The sequence below is a fragment of the Vidua macroura genome, chromosome 1 (assembly GCF_024509145.1).
Source record: "Vidua macroura isolate BioBank_ID:100142 chromosome 1, ASM2450914v1, whole genome shotgun sequence".
Classification (NCBI taxonomy): domain Eukaryota; kingdom Metazoa; phylum Chordata; class Aves; order Passeriformes; family Viduidae; genus Vidua; species Vidua macroura.
This window is the reverse complement of record NC_071571.1, coordinates 130792554-130814231: the sequence shown is the minus strand read 5'-3', so window position 1 is coordinate 130814231 and position 21678 is coordinate 130792554. Positions and strand designations below refer to the sequence as shown.

At 39.5% G+C, this 21678-nt stretch overlaps 1 protein-coding gene across 2 annotated transcripts in view; it reads right to left on the bottom strand.

The window, feature by feature from the left end:
- Positions 1 to 18186, bottom strand: part of DPY19L4 (dpy-19 like 4) — a 33722-nt gene extending 15536 nt beyond the window's left edge. The window contains exons 1-13 of one of the 2 annotated variants that reach the window (XM_053980556.1): positions 18122 to 18186; positions 14075 to 14182; positions 12993 to 13117; positions 12199 to 12289; positions 10329 to 10450; positions 9332 to 9477; positions 7538 to 7661; positions 6856 to 6990; positions 5512 to 5643; positions 5324 to 5422; positions 4067 to 4140; positions 2114 to 2272; positions 329 to 448 (exon numbers count right to left, since the gene is read on the bottom strand). In XM_053980556.1, coding sequence (XP_053836531.1) covers positions 329 to 448; positions 2114 to 2272; positions 4067 to 4140; positions 5324 to 5422; positions 5512 to 5643; positions 6856 to 6990; positions 7538 to 7661; positions 9332 to 9477; positions 10329 to 10450; positions 12199 to 12289; positions 12993 to 13117; positions 14075 to 14129 — 1382 coding nt within the window. In that variant the 5' untranslated portion in view covers positions 14130 to 14182; positions 18122 to 18186. Of the gene's footprint in view, positions 1 to 328; positions 449 to 2113; positions 2273 to 4066; positions 4141 to 5323; positions 5423 to 5511; positions 5644 to 6855; positions 6991 to 7537; positions 7662 to 9331; positions 9478 to 10328; positions 10451 to 12198; positions 12290 to 12992; positions 13118 to 14074; positions 14183 to 17748; positions 17891 to 18121 lie in introns of those variants that run through there. The other variant, XM_053980548.1, reaches the window with a different exon arrangement.
- Between the last annotated feature and the right edge of the window lie 3492 nt (positions 18187 to 21678).

Below are 21678 nucleotides of genomic sequence, written 5' to 3'. Positions count from 1 at the left end.
TACACAAGTTCTTGCTAAAAACAATTACAGCACAGTTCTACACTTAGATACCACAAAGAAAGTGATAAAAATGTGATTCAATTAATGTCTTGGATCTCAGCTGCATTAAAGTTTGGAAAACATGTTAAAGAGACCAAGTTATATATAACAAGTTTTCATATAACCATATCCAATTTATAATTAAACTTATCTTTGACTACTCCTAAGTAGTATCACTATATGCCAAAATTATTTCTGAAAAAAGGTGATTTCAAAGGGGTAACCAGCACATCATGTCCAGTACAGAACTCTGTTGCTTTCAAAAGAGATACATCAAAATCAGACTTACCCTTCCAAACACATCGCTAGACAACCAAGCAAAATTGTGTGAATTACATGATAAACTATTTCTGGCCTCTCTCCAATTCGACCATCCTCAAGTTTAACTGTCTCTTTCAGTGGTTCACCACTGCAGTTGGAAAAAATGAGACATCACTTAATTCAGATATTATCCCAGGAAAAGGTGCCAATGAAAATACTTTTAAGTCAGCAGTGCACTGAGATCATTCCATATCATAGCATATAATATTGTTGCACTGTTTACTTGCTTTTTGTACTTGATCAATGACCTATCAGTCAGTACCCACTATGCCTTGTTTTAGATTGCAACATGTCTGGAGCAATGGCTGTCAATTAATACAATGGGATCATTGCTTATGACCACAAATCTTACTTTAAGGTAATTCAGCACCAAGAGACAGTCTTGAGCATGTACACTCTACAGACATTTAGATTTAAGAGCACGTACACTTTACAAACATTTAGACAAATCATGCTGAACATGCATTTTAAGTTCCTTCATACCATTAGCTTGGTAAAGAATTATGGAATCTGTAGGATGATAACTGTGTATGGAATGTGTGCATAACAAAGGTAACAAAAGTAGCTTTTAGTCACATTATTATAAATAAAAAACCATAGCCAAAATCTTGCAATGAAAGGTTTTCTACTAACAAGATAGCAAGGCACAGAATAGATAACAATTCCTTCTACCATTATATGATTTCTGTTTACATTTTTATAACCTTCCTCATGAAAATCAGAAAAAATATTTTGAGATTATTAACTGATTCAAAAATTAAAAAAAAATAAGTCAGAAGAAAAGGTTTATTTTAAACTTTTCTTTAAAAAGGTGTTGGGCATGGTGTAGTCACTGCTCATTTATAGCAATAAATAGTTATTTCAACCATTAGCAAACAATAAGAAGTTTGCTCCATTGCTCAGAATATCACATATCCAACCTGACAAACATTTTCATTTATAGCAGTATAATCTTTGTTAGAAGCCTGCATCCTTAAAATAAACCTATTGATTTTTGCTGTAGACAAGTGAGAAATTTGTTCCAGTGTCTGAGAAGTTACATCATTCATCTACCAGGAAGAGATAATTTCCTGACCACTGAGTTTCCAAGACAAGTTTTGCTGGGATCTACAGTGTTGGTATTCTAAGTCTTTTTACAAAGACAGTTCCACTACCCCTTCTCTGAAGGGAACTGTGAATTACTGGGAAACTAAAACTAATTGAGTAACTTTTACTTCAGTTCTGTTCCAAGCAGCAATGGCTACAGGACTTTATCACAGTAAACAAGTGTTTTAAAATACCGACAGTGAAGCATTAGAAATCCAAAGCCCTCTCAGCTCCACCCATCTCATCTTTCTCAACATGCAAATTTGAAAAAAAAATCCCAAAAACCCCAAATCCAAAACAGAAAAACAAATTCTAGTAACAGTTAGATAACTTTGCTGTTGGAAGAAGAATTACAGATAAAACATCTTTCTCTGTCAGTGAGAAGAGACAAACACATGAGCAGACATTAGCCAGAGCTCAGCAGGAGTTGCACCTGCAAGGAAACAAACCAATGACAACTCCCTGTCCTGACAGGAGGGATGCTCAAGAACCTCCTCACTAAAGGACTTTTCGTTAGGAGGCTCTGGTGGGTCTTCCCACTGGTGCTCACACCCTGACAAGTTCAATGGCAAAACAAACTTTGGAGCAACAAACATGATGACCATTCCCTGAGGCATCCAGGAGCCTCTTATTTTTAACTTATTTTTCACATAAACAAGTTACTTACCAAATTCTCCTAAAAATGACCTGAGTTACAGAAAAAAGGCAGATAATTAATACTAAAATATAAAAAGGCAACAGTGATGACTGTGTTAGTCGCAAAAAAAAGTCTTGGGAGGGTGCCTGAAGAGATTCTTGACAAAGGAGCCAATTCATTGTAAAATTCCTAGTAAGGCAAAAACATTCCATTAAAAACAATAACAATATCCCATAGATTAGGAAAAAACCCAACAATCCAGCACAAAACAATTGCAGTTTAACCTATTCATGTCATAGGAAACTACTTGAAATTCATCTTTGAAGTTATCTTTTCATCATTTGAAACTGCTTTGCAAATGCTCTTTAGAGTAACTGTCGAAAGTCTATCTTCCCAAAAATATCTGTGATCTGAAGAGACCAGACTACAAATCCTTTCTATCACAAAAGGCCAACCTCCCACATAACTCCATTATGGGGCCCAAAAGAATCTTGTTGTCACGGTGGATTAAGATTTTAGAGATATTGATTCAAGAATGTATGCATGTCCTCATTCCAAACAAGGAGATGAAGAAGGGAAAGTGGTCATCTGAGATCACATAGAAGCCTGAGACACTGCCAGGAACAAAATCCTTAATGTTGAAATTCTAGTTCTGTAGCTGAAGCCACTTTTTCATTCTTCTTTCTCAATTACCAAGCAGGTAGATAATACACTGTGCCCAGAAGCACTGTCAGTGTGTATTCTCAACTGGAACTGGTGCAGCATGTGGTGCTGTGAATGCATTCTTTTCTTACTTTGTTTTGCTTTCCTCCCCCTTTTCATTTTCTCCCAAGGGAAGACTGGAGGACAGAACCACTTTCAATTAGACAGAATCAGTTTAAAGATTAACAGCTGGGCATGTCCCAACTGGCCTTAAAAGACAGATCTTGAAGCTCTTGTGCTGCAAATCGTAATTCCAATACATAGTTACACAGTGTTCCAGGCTTAAAGGCACCCAGTTTGTCTCAATCTCTGGCTTCATTGCAGTCTGACAGCCTGAGAAGTGATACTTAGCAACCCCCAGGGGAAAAAAAAAGGGAAATCCATTAATACCTGGGAGCTGAATAAACTGAAATCCTGACCAGGAGTCCTTTGTTTTCTTGCAAAACACTTAAGAATGGGTATGTGTGTGTGATAATGCATTGTAGTCTCAACATCACTACATCTTGTCCTCCAAAAGTTCCCCAACAGTTTCAGTTGGGTGTGATGTCATTTTCCACTTCTTCCCCTGAAAGGCTGTGAAGTAGTTTTTTGTAAGAGAGATGCAGTTCTTCAGAGAGAGTTCCAATTCCTGTACAGAATTGCAAGTCTTGGCTTGGGTCCAGGAGTGTGTCAGTCCTTACTAACACTCCACTGGAAGTTCTCCAGAAAATCTGTTGTCATGACATCTTCCTGCAGTCCAACATCCAACTCTTTTACAAATACTGTTTTTTCTTAGAATCACAATTCCCTCTGACTTTAAAGATGTACCTTGTCCTAATTTCTTCCAAAACATACAGGAAGTATTGGGGGTACCCACAACCCAAGCCTCTTTTGAGATAGTATCAGTAGTTCATGACTCTTTCCAGAGTCTTTTTTCCAGGCTATAAAAAGCTCGCACTGCCACCTTTACTATATTATCTTTGCTTTTAAGTCTTATTAGAAACACTAGACAGGATACAGAAAGTTTTCACTCTTCAACATCACAAGAGAACAAAAATCCATTAAATGCCTTCACCCGAAGGCATGAAAAATACTGAAGTGCCCCAGAAACCTCAAGACCCTAAGTAAACTCTGTATGTGCATATTTTTTTTACTTTAATCTTAAAACCAGACAATAAATAACTGAACTATTTCCCTAGCTCCTCTGTAAAACTCTCACAAGCTCCTGAAATGTTACACTTCTCAGAGCAGTTTCAAAAGTTTGGATATCTTGGGAGGTGTAAAGAGTTTAAATAAACTTACTTAGTTGTGTTTAAGCCAAGTTTTACTTCAATGAACTTCAGCAAATGCTCATTTTCTTTATGAGGAATGAACATCTGAAAATTAATTTAGCAGAGAAAAATCACACAAAATGCTGGAAGCAGTTTTCACAGTCATTCAGATTACAAAATGTCAGGTAACAATCAACCATTCAAGATTTAGTTAAAACCTCAAAATGGATTAAGTGTGCTAATTAAGGTACTGGTATAGCATTGCAAATCTTCACTTCAATAAATCTACATTTAGGGATTCCTTGAGAATATTATTACCTTCATTCCACTTCCATACCACACCAGGAGGGCAAGTGAAAAGCTGCCAGTAAGTTGTCAAAAGACTACTGAACAGTAAAAAGGATCATGAAAAACAGACCCAGACTTACTCCCAAGCAAGCCTAAGAGTGTTGCGCTTGGCTCCACTAGAAAATAGGACTGCAGCTGAGCAGAAGTCATGAGCATTTGTAATCTTCACACAGACTGTCTGAGCTGCCTAAAGTTCTGTAACTTACTCATAACTGTAATTTAACTCGTATTTTTCAAGGTTAGATTTTATTTTCCTGGAGATACAGCAAGGCTAGTCATTCTGAATGGCACAGGAAAATAATTACATGTGAGCATTCTTTCAAGCCTTCTAGGGTTCAGTAGTTTCATTACTTCTAAGTTAGTACTGTTAATTAACACAACCATGGTGAGTTGGAGACATAGAAGAAAAGCACAACAATATGTGTAAACAGCCAGCAAGAGGGAATTGCTGATCGAAATACAAGACCAGGCTAAAATCCCACTGTGTAATCTCAACTCCTAACTGACCCCTACACAAAGTGAAAGCCTCTGTTCCCATGTTGTACTTGAAATGTAATTGAAAATTAATATCTACCCTAAGACCACTCAAACTTGCTCCTGGCTATTGTGTCACTGTGCACAAGAATATTGTTTTAATATTCACACTAGTCTGTAGAGGCCATTCAAGTTATAACAAACCGAATATTTATAACATAGATGAAATGTCTTCTAGAGAGTATTTCTATACTTTTTCAACCTAGAAGACCAAAACCCCAACAAGACCAAGCTGTTTGAGTTGCTACACAATGACTCAACTTTTAGTACTCATACTAACCATGAATTAAGCTATGAACTGTTATATCAATAAGATAAGCAACATTTCAGAAGATTTTTTCAAGATATATCTGCAACTTTCCATTTAGATTCTGAAATTAAAATCACTTTTTCAGAGGAATCTTACCTTTAATAAGAAGTTTAGTGTCACTGCTATTGTAAGTACCAAATAAATATACATTATTTTCAGCAATCTTGACACAAATGTGCTTTTTTTCATATTCATCTGCAAAAATATTTAAAGAACGCTGTATCATGTTGGAGTTCACTTTAAATTTTAAAACTACTCTCAGGGTTAGAAGAAAGTCTACTTACCTGAAGGGATTTGGAGAGCATTAAAGCTACCACAAGACTCAGTAATGGTGACACTAGTAAGGCTGAATTTTCAAACTGCAGAAGGTACCCCACGATGACAGAAAACAGGTAGATTCTGTATACCTCGTGCACCTGTTAAAAAAAACCAATAAAATAAAACTACAGTGGATATAAATCCTAGTTTTTAGACCAGTAGATAGCTCACTTCCTCTGTTAATCAGGAGATTAATGGATCTTAATCCTTCGATTCATGAATCTAGCAGGTACCATTTGGCTCTGGAAAGCATTGCACATGAAAATGATCCTGGTCAGCCTCAGTAACTAAAGGACAATTACTTCACAAGAATTCTGTAAAAATGCCAGAAACAGGAGTATTTTACCAGGTGTCCCCATTCAGAAACACCCCCCTGTGATACAGCATAAAGCAGTGACTACAAAGCACCAGTAAAAACACACAATTTGTGACAGAGCTCACCTATAAACAGGTGCTTTCCTTGCCCTCAAAATAACTTGTTCATTAATCTGTCTCAGGAAGGAATACTCAGAGTGTTATCTATACTTGCTGTTATTACTACTTGATAAGCAGATGTTATAAACCTTGATGCTTGATTCTTCAGACTTTTACCAAAATACCCATTTTCTCCCTTATACACTCTGCTTTGAACTACAATAGATCAAACATTTCCCACTGCTGAGGAACAGAATAAAAAGAAACTGAAAGAAGAGGTGAAGAATTAGAATTGCATGCAGTTTGGTATCTAATAAAACTAAAAGGAATGTATGTACAAAGAAGAATATATACAACTGCAACAGGCAGAATAAAAACACCTTGTTGTTGCAACATTTCTAAGAACCATTTTGCAGATTAAATTTAAGTACTTTTTTGTATTGAAAAATCAATTTGCCTTCAACATCTGTCTAGTCTATTTACTGGCAAAGCAAGGCAGGACAGGCCACTGAGGGTGAAAATGAGCCCTTTAACTGCACAGAACCAACAAAGCACTTCTTTGGTCTGCCCGCCCTGCTGTGAATAGGAGAAAGAAAAGAGCCAGCTATGCCAAAACGGAGGAATATCATTCATCACTCTTTTAGCTCTCCAAGGATGTTTCAGGTCGCAGAAGCTTTGTTTATCTTCTATCCCAAACACAGCAGTGCAAAAGAGACTCAGTTTAAAGTTATTTTATTCTTCTGATGGATATCACATGCACTTCAGCTGGGCCCAGGCTGCAAGACACTCATCACTCAGCCTTGAGCCCTCTGGAGCTCCTGAGCAGTATGAATGGCAGGCACCTCAGAGGCTGCCTGTAAGTCCCCAACTATTAGTAGGCTGAAAAGTTCCAATACCTTCTCTGTCTGTGCTAGGGCAAAACTGTCTAGCAGGAAAAGAGAAACAGCCTGGACAAACAGGAGATAATGACTGTATTCCCACATCATCATGAAGGTATATGTTGAGGCATTCACCAAAAGGTAACAAAACTTCTAGAAGGAAAAAAGAAAAGAAAAAACTTTAATTTTGTACCCACGCATGTCTGTCACCAAGTAACTGAAAGATCATTAAAACATAAACTACGGAAATTAATTATTGTATTGGGAAATAATTAAAATACTATTTCAGATGTGCTTAACTTTCAGATGGAAGAAAGTAACTACTGAAATATTCAAAAACATTTCAAGCCAATCAGAAGAAATATTTTAAAGACAGAGTCAGGGTAAAAAAGTAACAACCATCTTCTTCAAGAAAAACAGTTTACATGAGAAAAATTCTGCCTGGGTTTATTCAAAAACAAGCAGCACACGGCCAATTACCATACTGTTCTCTCTGAACCCTCCCGGGGGCATAACAAGGTAGGGCACAAGTTGTTTAGCAAAAACTGCACATGCCTAGGTGAAATCCAACTGGCTCTTTTAAAAAGAAGAAACAAAACTTCTACTGTTTTCTGCCCAGAAGAGCAACAATAGCAGAAGTAACTAACCTAGAGTACAGTTTTACTCACAGCTCTTTATTAAGGAACTAATTTTGCCTTACCTCAGCAGAACAGTTTAGGTTCTTTTTTAAATAGCCTGTGAGAGCTGCTACTTGACATGCAAAATATGGCAAAGCCCAATTTTCTCTTGATGGTATGGAATAATCAATTCTTGTTGTGTCTGTCCTAGAAAAAAGTACAAAGAAACAAAAATATTAAAATATTGTTGTACAAAAATATCTAGGAAAGCCTAAACATCACTTCTAGTTGTAAATGTGGCCTTGCAAGCAAACTTTTCCTGATTTTAGTGCAAAGTAACACTGACACAATTTTGCTGCTGATACACTTCACAAATTTATTAACAGCACAGAAGGCCCAATCTTTACTCATCTATTTAGCAGGTTTCCATGTTAGCTGGCATTTATAGGACTGAAGCCAAAAAGCATCTGCCTCGAGCCTTTTCTGACCTGCAATGAAAATCAGCTCATAGCTGGGAGAAAAGATTCCTTTCAGTTTTCATACAGTATGTTTTAAACAAGTGATTTAGGTAGTTGAGGACAACATACTTAGGATACAAACTGGTGCTCCCTCACAGCAGCAGCAGCAGCAAATATTTTGTCTACAGGGAAAAATTCTGCCCAGCAAAACAAGATATTAAAGACGGATGGGGAGCATGCAGAGTTTTCTCATGGAATGACTTGACAGTATCCACACAATTAGAGGTGTAGGTGAAAGTTTTAAAAAGTGCTAAAGTGACTCAGAAGCACAAGCCACGCTTTCAGATGTGATCAAAGGCATCAGTCTCAGAGGTACATAGTCTGCTTTGTGTCTACTATGCCTTTAAAAAGGAGCCTCAAGCTCCTTTATCATTTAGGTATTTAAAAGCATTATCTTTCCTTTTTTCCTTTGAAGCCTCTTACAGAGGCATGTTCAGAGCTTTTTTCACTACTAAACCTTTCATTTTGTTGACATTGTTTAATCTTATTCACTGTTGAAAAAAATTACAGATTTATTCACAATTTTTCCTACTTTTCACTGTTCACACCAGCTTGATGAACAGTATTTTCAGCCACTAATCACAGATTCTGTCATGATGACTTCACACTCCTGGAAGATGCTTCCCAATGGTTCAAATTTAAAGGTTTATCTCTCACATTTTGTTCCATAGTTCTTTTATTTCAAGTGCTCTCAAGTTCACAGAAAGCCCCAGAGCTCCATGGTGACAAACCAAGAACATGAACATAGGTTTTCATTGCCCAAAAGAGGCTCCCTATTATTGTGGCGCTTTGTAAGGAGAAGGGGAATTTCAAGTGAATTGTTTTAAGATAAAAATATCTTGATATTAAGATCATCTAAGAAAATTCCACTTTGCAGAAAAACCCACTATAAAAAGAAGATTAAAAAAATCAAGTATTCTGTAAAAAAAATGCACTTGATAATTTCTTTCTATGCCACTGGACAACTGTCACAATATTTAGAGCTGGCCAGTGAGTGCAGTTCTATTTTACAGCTGTTTTGGACATTTGTCATCATTCTTCATCAGCACAAAACCAAACCTTCTAAGGAATATTTTTGAAAAATTAAATTGTGTGTGAATACAGGAGTATTCACACACATACATAAAGGCAGTCTAACTGGCAATGTGGATGGTTTGGACAACAGGAGGCCTTTCCATTAAAAAAATCATCATGAGAATCAAGGAATCACTTGGAAATGTTTTCTATTCACCGCAAGATTTTGCTCTCACAGTGAGAACATAAAGCTTAATAAAAGCATTTCTATCCACTAATTAAAATCCACTAATATTTTAAAATTCCTTATTGACAAACTAGATTGTATAAAGATGTTTTTCTTACCTGTTAATAATGAACCATGCTACAGTCAGCATTCCTGCCAGCCAAGTCCCACTCATAACCCAACTGGTTACAAACAATGCAGTCACATAAATTCCCTGCAGTCCAAAAACTATACCAATGTAGAAATACACTGGTTCAATAACTTCCTGAAATTACAAATAAAAACGAAGAGACATAGTGGCAACTGAGCTGAAGCTGGAAATTATTACTATTTACAATCTGTTATTGCTAACAATGTGCTAGGTGCTTTACAAACAGGTAAGAGACGCCTCCTACTTTAGAAATGTACTGGGCACGCTTTTATTTGGGGCTCATATAAAACTTGGGGAAGAACAAAGCAGTGTGAATTAAGTGCACACTTCAGGACTCAGCTTGCCAGTGCCATGATTTTTGAATCTGCTTTAGCTTGAACACTATGTGTCAGATTTAATAAATCTATGCTGCAGTGGGATATAAAGTTCAGACGAGTACTAGAAGAAGTTATAAGAGGGAGGAACTTGAAGAAGTAAAGATGTGGCAAAAATGGTTCCAAAATAAGTAAATAATAAAAATGGAAAGATAATGAGAGAGGACACAAGTACGCAGCATAAGCAGAACAAAGCCTGAGTAGAGTGGAAACTGACAAAAGGTTAATCTACAGAAGTGTTTTCCCCTGTGAGAATGAGCAGGGAAGTACTACTGTAACAAGAGTTTTGTACTCCAAAGGAGTTAACTAACTTTCCTGTTTTTAATGGATAGCACAGATACTCCTGACATTTCTAAGCAGTCTGTAGAAGTCAAGAATAATAGAAAAAATTAGTGCTTAGTGTTAAACCCCTATAAATCCTATGCCAGAGACTGATCAGAATTGAGGAGAATCTGGATCTGGTGAGAGCCTTAGCTCAACTCATTCAACAAAAAATGTATGTGTTCATTGGATACAACACAGAAAGTCTCATACACACACACACAGACACAACCATAATGAAAGTACAGAAAGTAGGAGAAATGCACATACTTCGCTACCAGATGCTTGATATAAAACACTGGCAATCAACTCTGGGTACAAAGTCATTTGCTGGACAGCATTTATGGTCTTCAGTGATATTGTCTTATTGTTGTGTGTCAACTCATAAACACCTACAGACAAAAAAAAAATTATTCCTTGAATCAGTTATTACTGCTGTTCCTAAAACAGGCCAAAGTGTAATTCAAAGGCAGGGGTGATAAGATTTGACCATCAAAGCTACTAACTGATTCACCCCACCTAGTTTAAAAGGAAGGAGAAATTTCCGTGTTAGATGTCATTCCACCTACTAATCTAGCTAGAAAGTTATTACCCTTTTTTCATCTAGTCTTTAAATAGAAGGCCCAAAATGAATCATCTGAAGCACAGTCTTTTCAGCAACACACTGATGCAGTCCTGGAACTACATGTCTATAGATCACCTTCACAGCAAGATCTTAAGGAGTGAGGCAGATCTAACAGGGATGAGCAGGATGTATTAAACCTGTCTCGAGAAGGATGTCAGGTATGATGGCCACATCACCCCTTTCAGCTCTGTATTTCTGACATTTCTAAGAATCCTTTGCCAAACACAATGTGCCTTTCTATGGAGTTAAGATGGAATTGAAGCTGCCATACTTGAAGGATTATTCCAAGATCATTCCAAAATGTTATAAATAAAGAATAAGACTTGTCAATACATAGAACAATAGAGGGAAGAGCAAAAACCATCCAAATTAAGATATGGGGGAGAACAAAAGTCTCAAAAACAATGCAACACTCAAACGAGACAACTGCTTCCAGCTCTGAGTATATCTTGGTGGATGGTCTGCAGCTGGTTCTCTGTAGGCCAAACTAGGTCTGTCAGGACTTCTAACTGGGTTCAGCACAGCTGTAATACACTCTTGAAGACTGGAGGCCTTGTAATACCTTGTAGACATGAGTCTGCCTGTTTGCAGAGACAGCATCCCTGAATGAGGCATGCAGTCCATCCACTCACAGCATGGGCAACATACCCATACCAAAGACCTCAGATATTGCTGATATGCTACATTTCAGCTGGGAAACTGTTCAACCAATAAAACACCAACCACAAAGTTTAGTTTTACTGGCTTCAGTGAGGTTTCACAAAGGGACTGAACTAATTCAGTGGCTGACCACTGCAAGATAGGGCCATTCATCCTCTTCTCTCCTGAGTTCCAGCCCCATGCTAGTGCAGTGCATTCTGAACTCCCTGAACAAGCATGGAAGTGCTCCTTCTTCTTTTCACTGCTTTAGTTTTCTTTTGGTTTAGGGACCCAGGGTCAGTGAGCCCCAGAGCCAGTGCAGGATAAAGAGCAGGAGCACAAAGGAAGGAGAGATCATTGGCACCCAGTCTGTTCTCCTTCCTATTCCTTTCTGTCCCCACCACTCAGTGCTCATCAGCACCTATTCATCACAGCTGACAAGATTAAAAACTTCTGGCAGGGACAGGATGGAGCAGATCAGCTTGTGACAGAAACTGTTCTATCTTCTGATAAGAGGATGGAAAACAGTAATCTTCATCCCTCATTCCCAAATTCAACATAAATTATATTCACACGGCAGAAAAATCCACTATCGTGACACAGGCAAACCCAATGATAACTTTGATACAGGGCATAATAAGAGTAATATTAACCCTACCCAAAGTATCGATTAAAGACAATCTGTTGGAATAGAGGATAGTTAAATAATGTTTTTGAAAAGGCACTGAAAAGTTAGGACAGCATGTGTTTTTTAATTAATCTGATCAATATACCTACATAAGAGAATAAAATTAGTCTCCCCAGTCTGCAGGAGTTTTTACTTTCTTCAAAGAGAACAGGACTTTTCAAAGTTAATAAAACAAATGAGTTCTGTACCTCTTTCAAAGGAAGGAGCCTTTAGCAGTTCTTTATAGAATGAGTAATAAATGGCACTGTCACCCTGAAATGTAATTTCTCGTTCAAGTTCCTAGAAAAAAAAAATTATATTAATCTCCTGCAATCTCTTTCCAGAGAAGACAATGTATTTTCAGATAGACTGGTTTTGTAACACAGTACATGGTTATGACTTCACTGTACATCTTTAAAATATTCCACAAAGCATTAATCTTCACAGCATTTCTATCAGGTACATTTTGCTCTCTGTAACTTAGCAAACATACTCGGAATCAGAGCAACTTAAATCCACACTGTAGGTCAGCACAAAATTCACAGGATCTTTTCATATTCACAAACCCAAATTTCATTCAACTTTCTATACTCCACTTAATAATGGAGTTCTTAAGAAAACAAAACCAAACCAACAAACCAAAATACACAAAAGGACCCCCAAAATCCAAAACCAAACACAAAGAAAACCCACCCCAAAAAGCCCAACACATATTCCTGTTTATTAGCTTCTGCAATCCCAGTATGCTTCAGGTAGTTTTTCATATTTTAGAAAGGTATTTTAAGGATAAAGGGTGGCATGGAAAAACATACAAAAGCATGAACAGCCAGAACAACTGTTAGCAGGAGGAAAAAAAAAATAAAGAAGACAAAAAAAAAGAAGCTGTTTCAAAGACAGAGGCCTCCGTAGAGGGACACAGGACTGCAAGGAGTTTCAACATGACATGGGTCAGATATGATTTCAAGGACACAATTTGGCTTTTGTTTCAGTAGTTTATCTTTACCTGCCTGCTGGAAAACCAGAATTTCCGTTCATGATATGTAGAGAGGTACACAGCATACATCATTCCACTGGTGACTGCTGCGAGACAGCCAAAGAAAAGCTTTGCAAAACGCTGGATTAACATATCTGAAAATGAACAGTTGAAAAGCTAAAATAGTCCAGAGGATTGAGAAACAAACAGTACATCCTACACGACTCTTATTTCTGAACAACAAGCGAACTTACTGGCATGAGAATTATCATACCATCAGTGGCACAGATACATTGACAACTGGTTTGTTACTTCTGTCCTGCAGTTTTCTTTCCCAGTTGTTATCATTCCTTCACAGGACCTTCAGACAAAATACTCAACACACTACACTGCAAATTTTCTCCAGCAAGCTTTGTTTACAAATGAATACCAAGAAGGAAAAGCCTCTTCCAGATAAATAGAGCAAACTCTAGATACTAACCAAAACGCCACAAACTTCTTAAAAACACTAACAGAAAGAGGAGGCATACCACATCTAACATAATTTCTGAGACATTCTATTTTCCATTCTCTTTTTGAATATAAGAATGAACAAATCTGAATTTTACTGAACTCATTCAAAGGGTGACTACTTCACCTGTAGCTCCCTCGAGTTAGTATGTACTTTTAATATAAAAGCTTTTGGTAGCTTGGTGAGCACTTGCCTAAAATTATGCCTAGTTTTAGTTCTCTTTCTTGAAAAGCTGTACGGACTTTTTGTCTGCTCTTGTTTCAGTACCATTACTTCATATGTATCAGTTTCCAACCAGAAGATCATTCCAGGAGCAACAGAAATATTTATTTGTATGCAAATAGTAACAGCAAATTTCTTAACTCCCCTGCCTCTACCTCCCCAAGCCTGAAACAGCCTAAGACTACCATTTCACTCTCCAACACATAAAATGTCGTTATTAAAGAACTCCAATGTGCATGCCTGTTTTCCCTTGAAATATTCAAAAAACTAATTCAAAATAAGTCTGTTACAAATTACTGTGCTACAAATATCTTCCCATAAAATGTAAGAGAATAATGAAAAAAACAATCAAAAGTCAGCTAAAAATTCTGTAGCTTACATTTTGGCGACCTTCCCAGCTTTGAATTTTCTTTGTTTCTCTCCTCTGGAGCCATTTTGTCAGATTCTGTGCAGTTTTGTTTCCTTCTCTGTCGCAGGTCTGCTGCCCCTGAAGACATTTTTTTTTAAAGTTATTGCAACACAATACATAAAATCACACTGGAAAATCCACACAGCAGCAGGTAGCAGCCAGTTACTGCTACTGATTCAATCCCATGGAAGATATATTTGACAAAGACTCAATTAAACTATGTCCTATGCCCAAGTAAAATAACAATATAACACTACAGGAATCAATTCTTATGTTATTCCTTAGAAAAAACAATAGTATTCTCTTGAGACCATACTCTGGGATTACCCAGAACCCAAACTGGAATCTAACTGTTTTATTCCATTTGGTGAACACAAATGAAGGAAATCAGTAGTTTCGATAAGTTGATGCAGACACTGGGAGAAACTGGTGCCAATTTCTCATCCTGGTTTTATGCTGCTATAGCAGTGTAATACAAAAATTGGGCTAGTCCATTACTTTTAAATTGCGATGCCTATTATTTACATGGCTTTTATAGAGTAAATGTAATATCACTTTTTTCCTGATTTTGGATCTACTCGAACTAAGCAGATTTACGAATATTTAGTCTAACATATAATTTAAAATCCCAGTTTGCTCAGCCACATGGATCACATCACAAAACCAAAGGCTTCTGTTCACTTTTTTGTGAGCAGCAGCAGTTTGAAGTCCTGGTCCATTTATTTTACAGTCTGAAAGGCAATGAGGCTAACTCACAGACTGCAGGTCTGTGAATACAAAAAGACTCATTGCAAAAAGTATTTTATAATTCCTATATTAAAGATACTCCACAACATTTATGTCATCCTGGAAGTGTAATGAAAAGGTTTAACTGTAATTCATGCTCCAGAATTTTTAGCTCTCCTGTTTGACCTACTGTCCAACATTGCTTGAAATTTTGCAGCCACCAATTTTCCTCTGGACTTAAAACAGCTCCTTCATAAACCCATCCAACTTCAAACTTGAAGTGTCAATCTTCACACCCCACAACAAAGCTTTTAAATACTCTGGTTGTATATTAATTATTTCAATTCTAATTTAGTCTACTTTTAATTCCTGGCTATTAAATCTAAAAGTTAGAAACCAGAGATAGAAATATAAATGGTTAAAGCAACGTCTGCCTGTATCAGGACACCAGTGTGTTAACAGAGCAAATTATAAATCATTCAGAGCAAACCAAGATCTCAATGGTAACATTTTTCACAGAATGAACAGAAAATGTCTACCTCCTTAAATGAGACAAGAACTGGAAAGATTCTAAACAACACAAGGTTTAGGATGTTCAGTATCACATTCATCATCATGTCAATCCAAAATGAAATGTATACCAGCATCTCTTCATGACATGTGTATGAGAAGTTTATTAGCAATGCAAACACCAAGTGCACTGCAGTTAAAAATCATTTGTACCATGCAATATAAAACACAGCAGAAGAAAACCCTAGATCACAAAGGTGGGCAGATACGTGCTTGGAAGGACAACTGAGTGTCCCTGTCATTCTAGTTATGACCAAAGCAACAGCACTGAGAACACTGGAGGAAAAGGCCTTTGCTTCTCTGGCAGAGAAGTGAACCACAGCAGAAGTGTAAGAAATTTATAAAGTATAGCATTAACAGCAGTAATAGAAAGCTTGCAAAGAAGTAACAGTTTAAAATTCTACTTCTGAAACAACATCTCATTCAGCAGAAGATCTTCACCTCAGTTTTGAAGACTGCTCAACAGTCCACCCAAATCAATAACACAAAAAACATGTGAGTGTATTATTTCTGTTTCTTGCTGCTGCTGCAAACAAGAAAAATGCTGTTTTCACTTCAATGAATCCTTCAAACAGAGTGATACAAAAGTCAAACAAGGTAACAACTAACAATTATCTAGAATTTTGAACTGATGCCACAGCCTCTAGTAACTCTCTATCCAGCACATAATTTTTCATCTGCTTTTCAGTTCCCCTTAAGTCCCCAACTGAAACAAGTTCTTGTTCAGAAAATATGCATTCCACTTATTTTTGTGTTTCTACTGCAGAAAAACGTAACTATTTTGTCCCACTATACTCATCTACTTTTCACCTACTAATTGAGCACTGTAATTTTTGTCTTCTCATCTAAAGAAGGGTAAGATAGAGCTGGGAAACATTCAGAGAAGGGCCATGAGGGTGATTTAAGTAGTGCAATGGCTTCCATACAAGGAACAAGGAAGCAAATTGAAGATGCCTCAGTCTAGAAAAGAGGATGACCAATAGAAACATGCCAGACGTCTACAAGTTAGTGAAGTGCACAAACACACTGAATAGAGAGCAGTGATTCACCTTTTCTAATACAAGAACTTCTCAAACAAACCTAGTGAGTCAGGCTAAAAAGAACCAGCTCATTGCACATCATCTTCACACAGAACACTCCTACCCAAAGAATGTTCTGTAAACCAAGAGTTTGCACAGATTCATAAGAATACGGACACAGTTGTGTGGAGGACAAGCAACTGGAGACTCCTAAACATATAGAAACCATGTGCAACTCAGAAAGCACCCCTGCTGAGAACAGCTGGGAGGCTGGAATATGCCATGGGACAGATTTGCAGATGCTTGTTTTGCTCCTGCATTTTTCTGGGTATCTATTAACAGTTTTGTTTCTGCTGATTTTTCCAACAAAATGAAACACCATCTCTTACCCACTATAACGGGGGCTTGCACTGAAAAGACATGGAGAAAAATGCTTGTGTAGGGGCTAAAAGTGAAACAGAATTGCAAAATACGCTGAGCTGCAAGGTACCTGCAGGGATGATCCAAGTCAAGTTTGTGACCCTGCACAGAATACTTCAATAATCACACCATGTGTCTGAGAGCACTGTCAAAGCGCTTCTTGAACTCTGTCAGGCTTAGTGCTGCGTCCACTTCCCTTGGGAGCCTGTTCCAGTGCCCAACCACCCTCTGGGTAAAGAACCTCTTCCTAATTACCAACCTAAACCCTTCCATCCGCAGCTTCAAGCTATTCCCTCGGGTCCTGTCACTCGTCACCACAGAGAAGAGATCAGTATCTGCCCCTCCTCTTCCCCTCCTGAGCAAGCTGAAGGTCGCCATCAGTCTTCTCCAGGTTGAATAAACCAAGTGACTTCAGTCGCTCCTCATAGAGCCTCCCCTTCAAGGCCCTTCACCACCTTCGTATCCCTCTTTTAGATGCTCTCTAATACTTAATGAAACAGGAAGACTGACTAAAACATACGGAAGGACGCCAAAGAGAAAGTCCACTCACAGATGCATCCACAGAGCCCACAGATGCTGCCCCGGGCGCTCAGCCCAGAGACAATGCCAAGCGGGGGAAGAGAAAAGGACCCCACGTCCCCTAGAGACTGGCCCGGCCTCCCGCTGGGGGCTGCAAAGGACAGGCTGCCCTGGGCTGGGCTGGGGCCCGAGGGGCCGCCAGGACGGGCTGGGCCCGGCAGGCCGCCTGTGTCCTGCAGCCCAGTGCTTCACCTCCGTCCGTGCGCGGCGGTCCCGGCACGGCCCTGGCACAAACCGCGAGGGGCGGCCACACCGCGGCCTGAGCCAGCGGCCTGGCCCCGACCGCCTCCGCCCGGCTCCGGCTCCGCGGCCTGAGGAGCCGCCCCTCACCTTCCTCCATCGCCGGCCTGTGCGCGCCGCCCGCCGCCGGGTCCCCCCGCCGCTCTCTGCGGGGCGACGCGTCCGCCCCGCCCGCGCCGCCGCTGCCGCCGCCCGCCTCCCGCCGGCCGCGGGGGCGGGAGAGCTCCCGCATCCCCCGGCGAGCGGAGCGGAGCGGCCCCGCGCTTCCTCCCACCGCCGGAACTGCGGCTGCGGAGCGCGGGGGGCGGCCGGAGCCGAGCGGCGGCGCACCGGGGTACAGCGAATGTACCGGGGCACAGCGACTGTACGGGGGCACAGCGGCGGCACTGGGGCACTGCGAATGTACCGGGGCACAGCGGCGGCACTGGGGCACTGCGAATGTACCGGGGCACTGCGAATGTACCGGGGCACTGCGAGCGCTCAGGGGCGCCCCGGGGCGCTGCCGGGCGGCATCAGGGCTCCCCTGCGGGAGCTCCGCGCTCCCGTCGCCCGCCCCGCCGCGCAGCCCCCGGAGCGGCACCTCCCGGGCCGTTCGTGCCGCTCCCGCCTGCCGGCCCCGCTCCAGAGGGACCGGCGCCTTCAGAGAGCTCGGGGGTGACCTTATCGCTCTCTGCGATTACCTGGAAGGAGGTAGCCAGGGGAGCGTCTTTTCCCAGGCAGCCGGGGATAGGACGCGAGAACATGGCCTCAAGCTGTGCCAGAGAAGGTTTAGGTTGGACATCTGGAGGAAGTTTTTCACTTCAGAAAAGGCTGATTAGACATTAGAACGGGCTGCCCAGGGAAGTGGTGGACTCACCGTCCCTGGAGGTGTTTAAAGAAACACCGGACGTGGCACTTTGTGCCAGGGTCTAGTTGGCATGGTGGTGTTCGTTCAGACATCGGTCTCGATGATCTCAGAGGCCTTTTCAAACCTAATTGATTCTATGATTACAGAACTGGTAACTCTTCTATGGAAGAGGTTGATGGGAATTGCCCCTTGGAGGCTGCATGTCTCCTGACCTGCAGTCAGGCCAATGGCCGAGCAGCTGCTGGAAAACTGATTGCTTGTCTGACAGCTGCAAGGAAAAACTAAACCAATATGTGTGTCCTATTGGAGTGTAAAATGAGATTTATACGTTTCCTAGATTTTTTAATAAAATCTAAAATACTTCTGCAGTTGTTGATTTATTGGATAGTGAAAGGAGTTGCTTATGTTTTTAATGATCCACAAATTATCCATTGCATTTCTAATGCATCGTGTTCGATCTGGGGCTTTTTGTTTGTTTGTTAGTGTAGGGTTTTTTAAAGTTACTGGAATAAGCAACCATAATCATTGCAATGAAAAGAACAGTAATTGTTTTAAATATTTGTGCTCAGACCATTGGTACCTGGACAGACATAAAATAAACAATTGCTCAATTGTGCTCTAGATGTTTTTTCTTAAGCCTTCTTTGTGCCTGCTGTTTTATAGTGCACCTTGTTGCATTTATTGTGCAACTTCAGTTTTCTTCTGATGCTCCAATATGGATAATCCCACACCTTGATTTCAGTAAAATTATAAATGCACATCAAGTTATTTAGATGCATAGTTAGCAGAGAAGTGAAAAATCTAGCCTGCTCACTCAATTTTCCTTTTTTCCTAAGGAAAAAAATTGCACATTTGAAGGTGGGAGAACCAAAAATAATTTTTCATGCAAGTTTCTTTCTCCCAGAATGAATGTGCTGAAATTATTGTTAAGGTAATGTTGAAAATGTTATTACTGTTACACTTCAATCTTCCAAAATGCTTTCTGTAACTAATATTATATGAAAGTTATTTCATTTGACAGCTTATTATGTGGCCTAAACATTGTGCTGTAATACATTACAATGAATAAATACAGGGATGTTGTGTTCTTTTCCCAAGCTTTCTCTGTACAAACATGCATCATGTATCTGCATGGTGGCATTTGTTCTCTGTTTACGTATTTTTTCTAAGCCCTGCAGACATAATTTTCCTTTTTTATTTACAAGTTCATGGTACTGATGCTTTCCAGTTTAACAATCATTATTTCTCTCCTTTAGAGATTGTTGACAGGAGAAAGACACAGACCTTAGTATAATGCAATAATACTGGGCATGTTTGTCATTACACAAAATTAAAAAAATATATGTAGTTGTTTATTTTGTAAACAAAATAACAGGTTATATTTTTGTATGTTAAAGATCCCATGCCTAAAAATATCTGTAATGTTTCAATAATCAAGTAACGACTGTGGATATTTCACCCATTCTCCTAATTCCAGCCTTTTGTAGGGTTAATTTACAGGCTACTAACTTATGGTTCTGGATTGTCAGTATCCAGAGGTTTCACTTATTTTATTTATTTCAGATTCTTCCCAAAGCTGTATATCTTCTATCAAAGTGTAAAAATGTAGTGCCTACAAAAGTGGTTTTGGGACCAAAATTTTGCTTAAAGTTGGAAAGGTGTGCTCTCCCACCTAATACGGAGACTGCAAGGAAATAAGTGAGGGAATATTGAGGGATAATGATAATGTGGAAGCATTACTTAAAACTGGACCTAAGAAAATTAAGTTACTCAAAATATATAGAACCTTTGGGATTTTTTTCCCACTTTTAAAAAAAATTTTCCTATCTTATTTCAGCACAGCTTCCAGTGGTTTTGATTGCTTCAGCTCATGCCTGCCTTGCCTAGGATATAAGTAAGCCAGATTCTATTGTCATCTGCTGTATTGCAAAACATGGAAAATACACATTAAATCAAGGGAGCTGATTTAGATTTGCACTCTGAAACTAAGCTGGGGCTATAGAAACATGCTTTGGCTCACTTCTCTCTTAGCTTCAATCCTCTGGTGGTAAATCTGTATTTGATTTCTCCTGAGGCCTTTGGAATTTCTTTAAACAGCGTTCCTCCACAGATGGAAGACACTACAGATGTGATTGCCATGACCATCTTCCTGTTCTTTCTACCTTGCCTCTTGTATTTACTGTCCTTGAAGCAGCATCAGATCCTGCATATTTATTTTCTTTATTTCTTTCTGTCACTCCTTGTGCTTCCCTGTAATCTAGAATGAAATCATGTCACCCTGTGTTTAGATGTGTGTGATGCTCGACAGCCTCTCATCCTGTACGCTCTCTCTTCTACGTCCTTCTCACCATCTCATTATCTTCTCCATCCCTTTTTTTTCCTCCCTCCATCCCACCTGAAAGAGTTCCTTCTTTGTGTTTTCACCCTCTTAAATAGCATTGATCCTTATCACAGTTGCCTTTATCTGACCCGTAATTTAGTTTCTTGTTTTTCATCTTATTTTGTAAGACCAAGCCATGTCAGCTGATTAATTGCTATATTGCTCCTGCAGAGCACTGTATCAGTAATAAAGCCATGGTAAATGGACTATAGGAGAAAAGTCTTGATAAATGTTTGTTTATTTAAACACACACACACACACGCACATGCACACACAAACACACACCCTTAGTGATGTGATTTGCTCAGCAGAGACCACTGTACCACTTCCCTCTTTCTGCTCTTGCTCTAGTTCTTGTTTGTGCTGCAGGTGAAGTTCCCCAGAGCAGGAGGCTGACTCCTGTATTTATGAAACATGCAGAGTATTGTGTACATGGCCAGAAATAACAGTAAGGGAACATAACTGGCCGATAGTTGCCTTGCCCTCCACGTGGCCTCTGCTCTGTGAGAAGGCCCACTGCTCTGCTATTGTCTCTGTCCTTTCCTACACTCCTTTTTTCTCCCTGATCTGTCTCTTTGACTTTTATCCAAGGATAAAGCCCTTTGAGGTGGATGACTCACAGCTCTGCACTTGCTTTGACTCACACTTTGCCACCTAGTATATTGGTCAGCTCTTACTAAACCGCAATTTGTTTTTTTTTATTGCTAATGACGACAACCCTTGCTGCCCACATCTTTGATTTCAGTGTCATTTCTGTTGGGTCAGAGCTATGCTTGTTTTCTCTATGATTAGT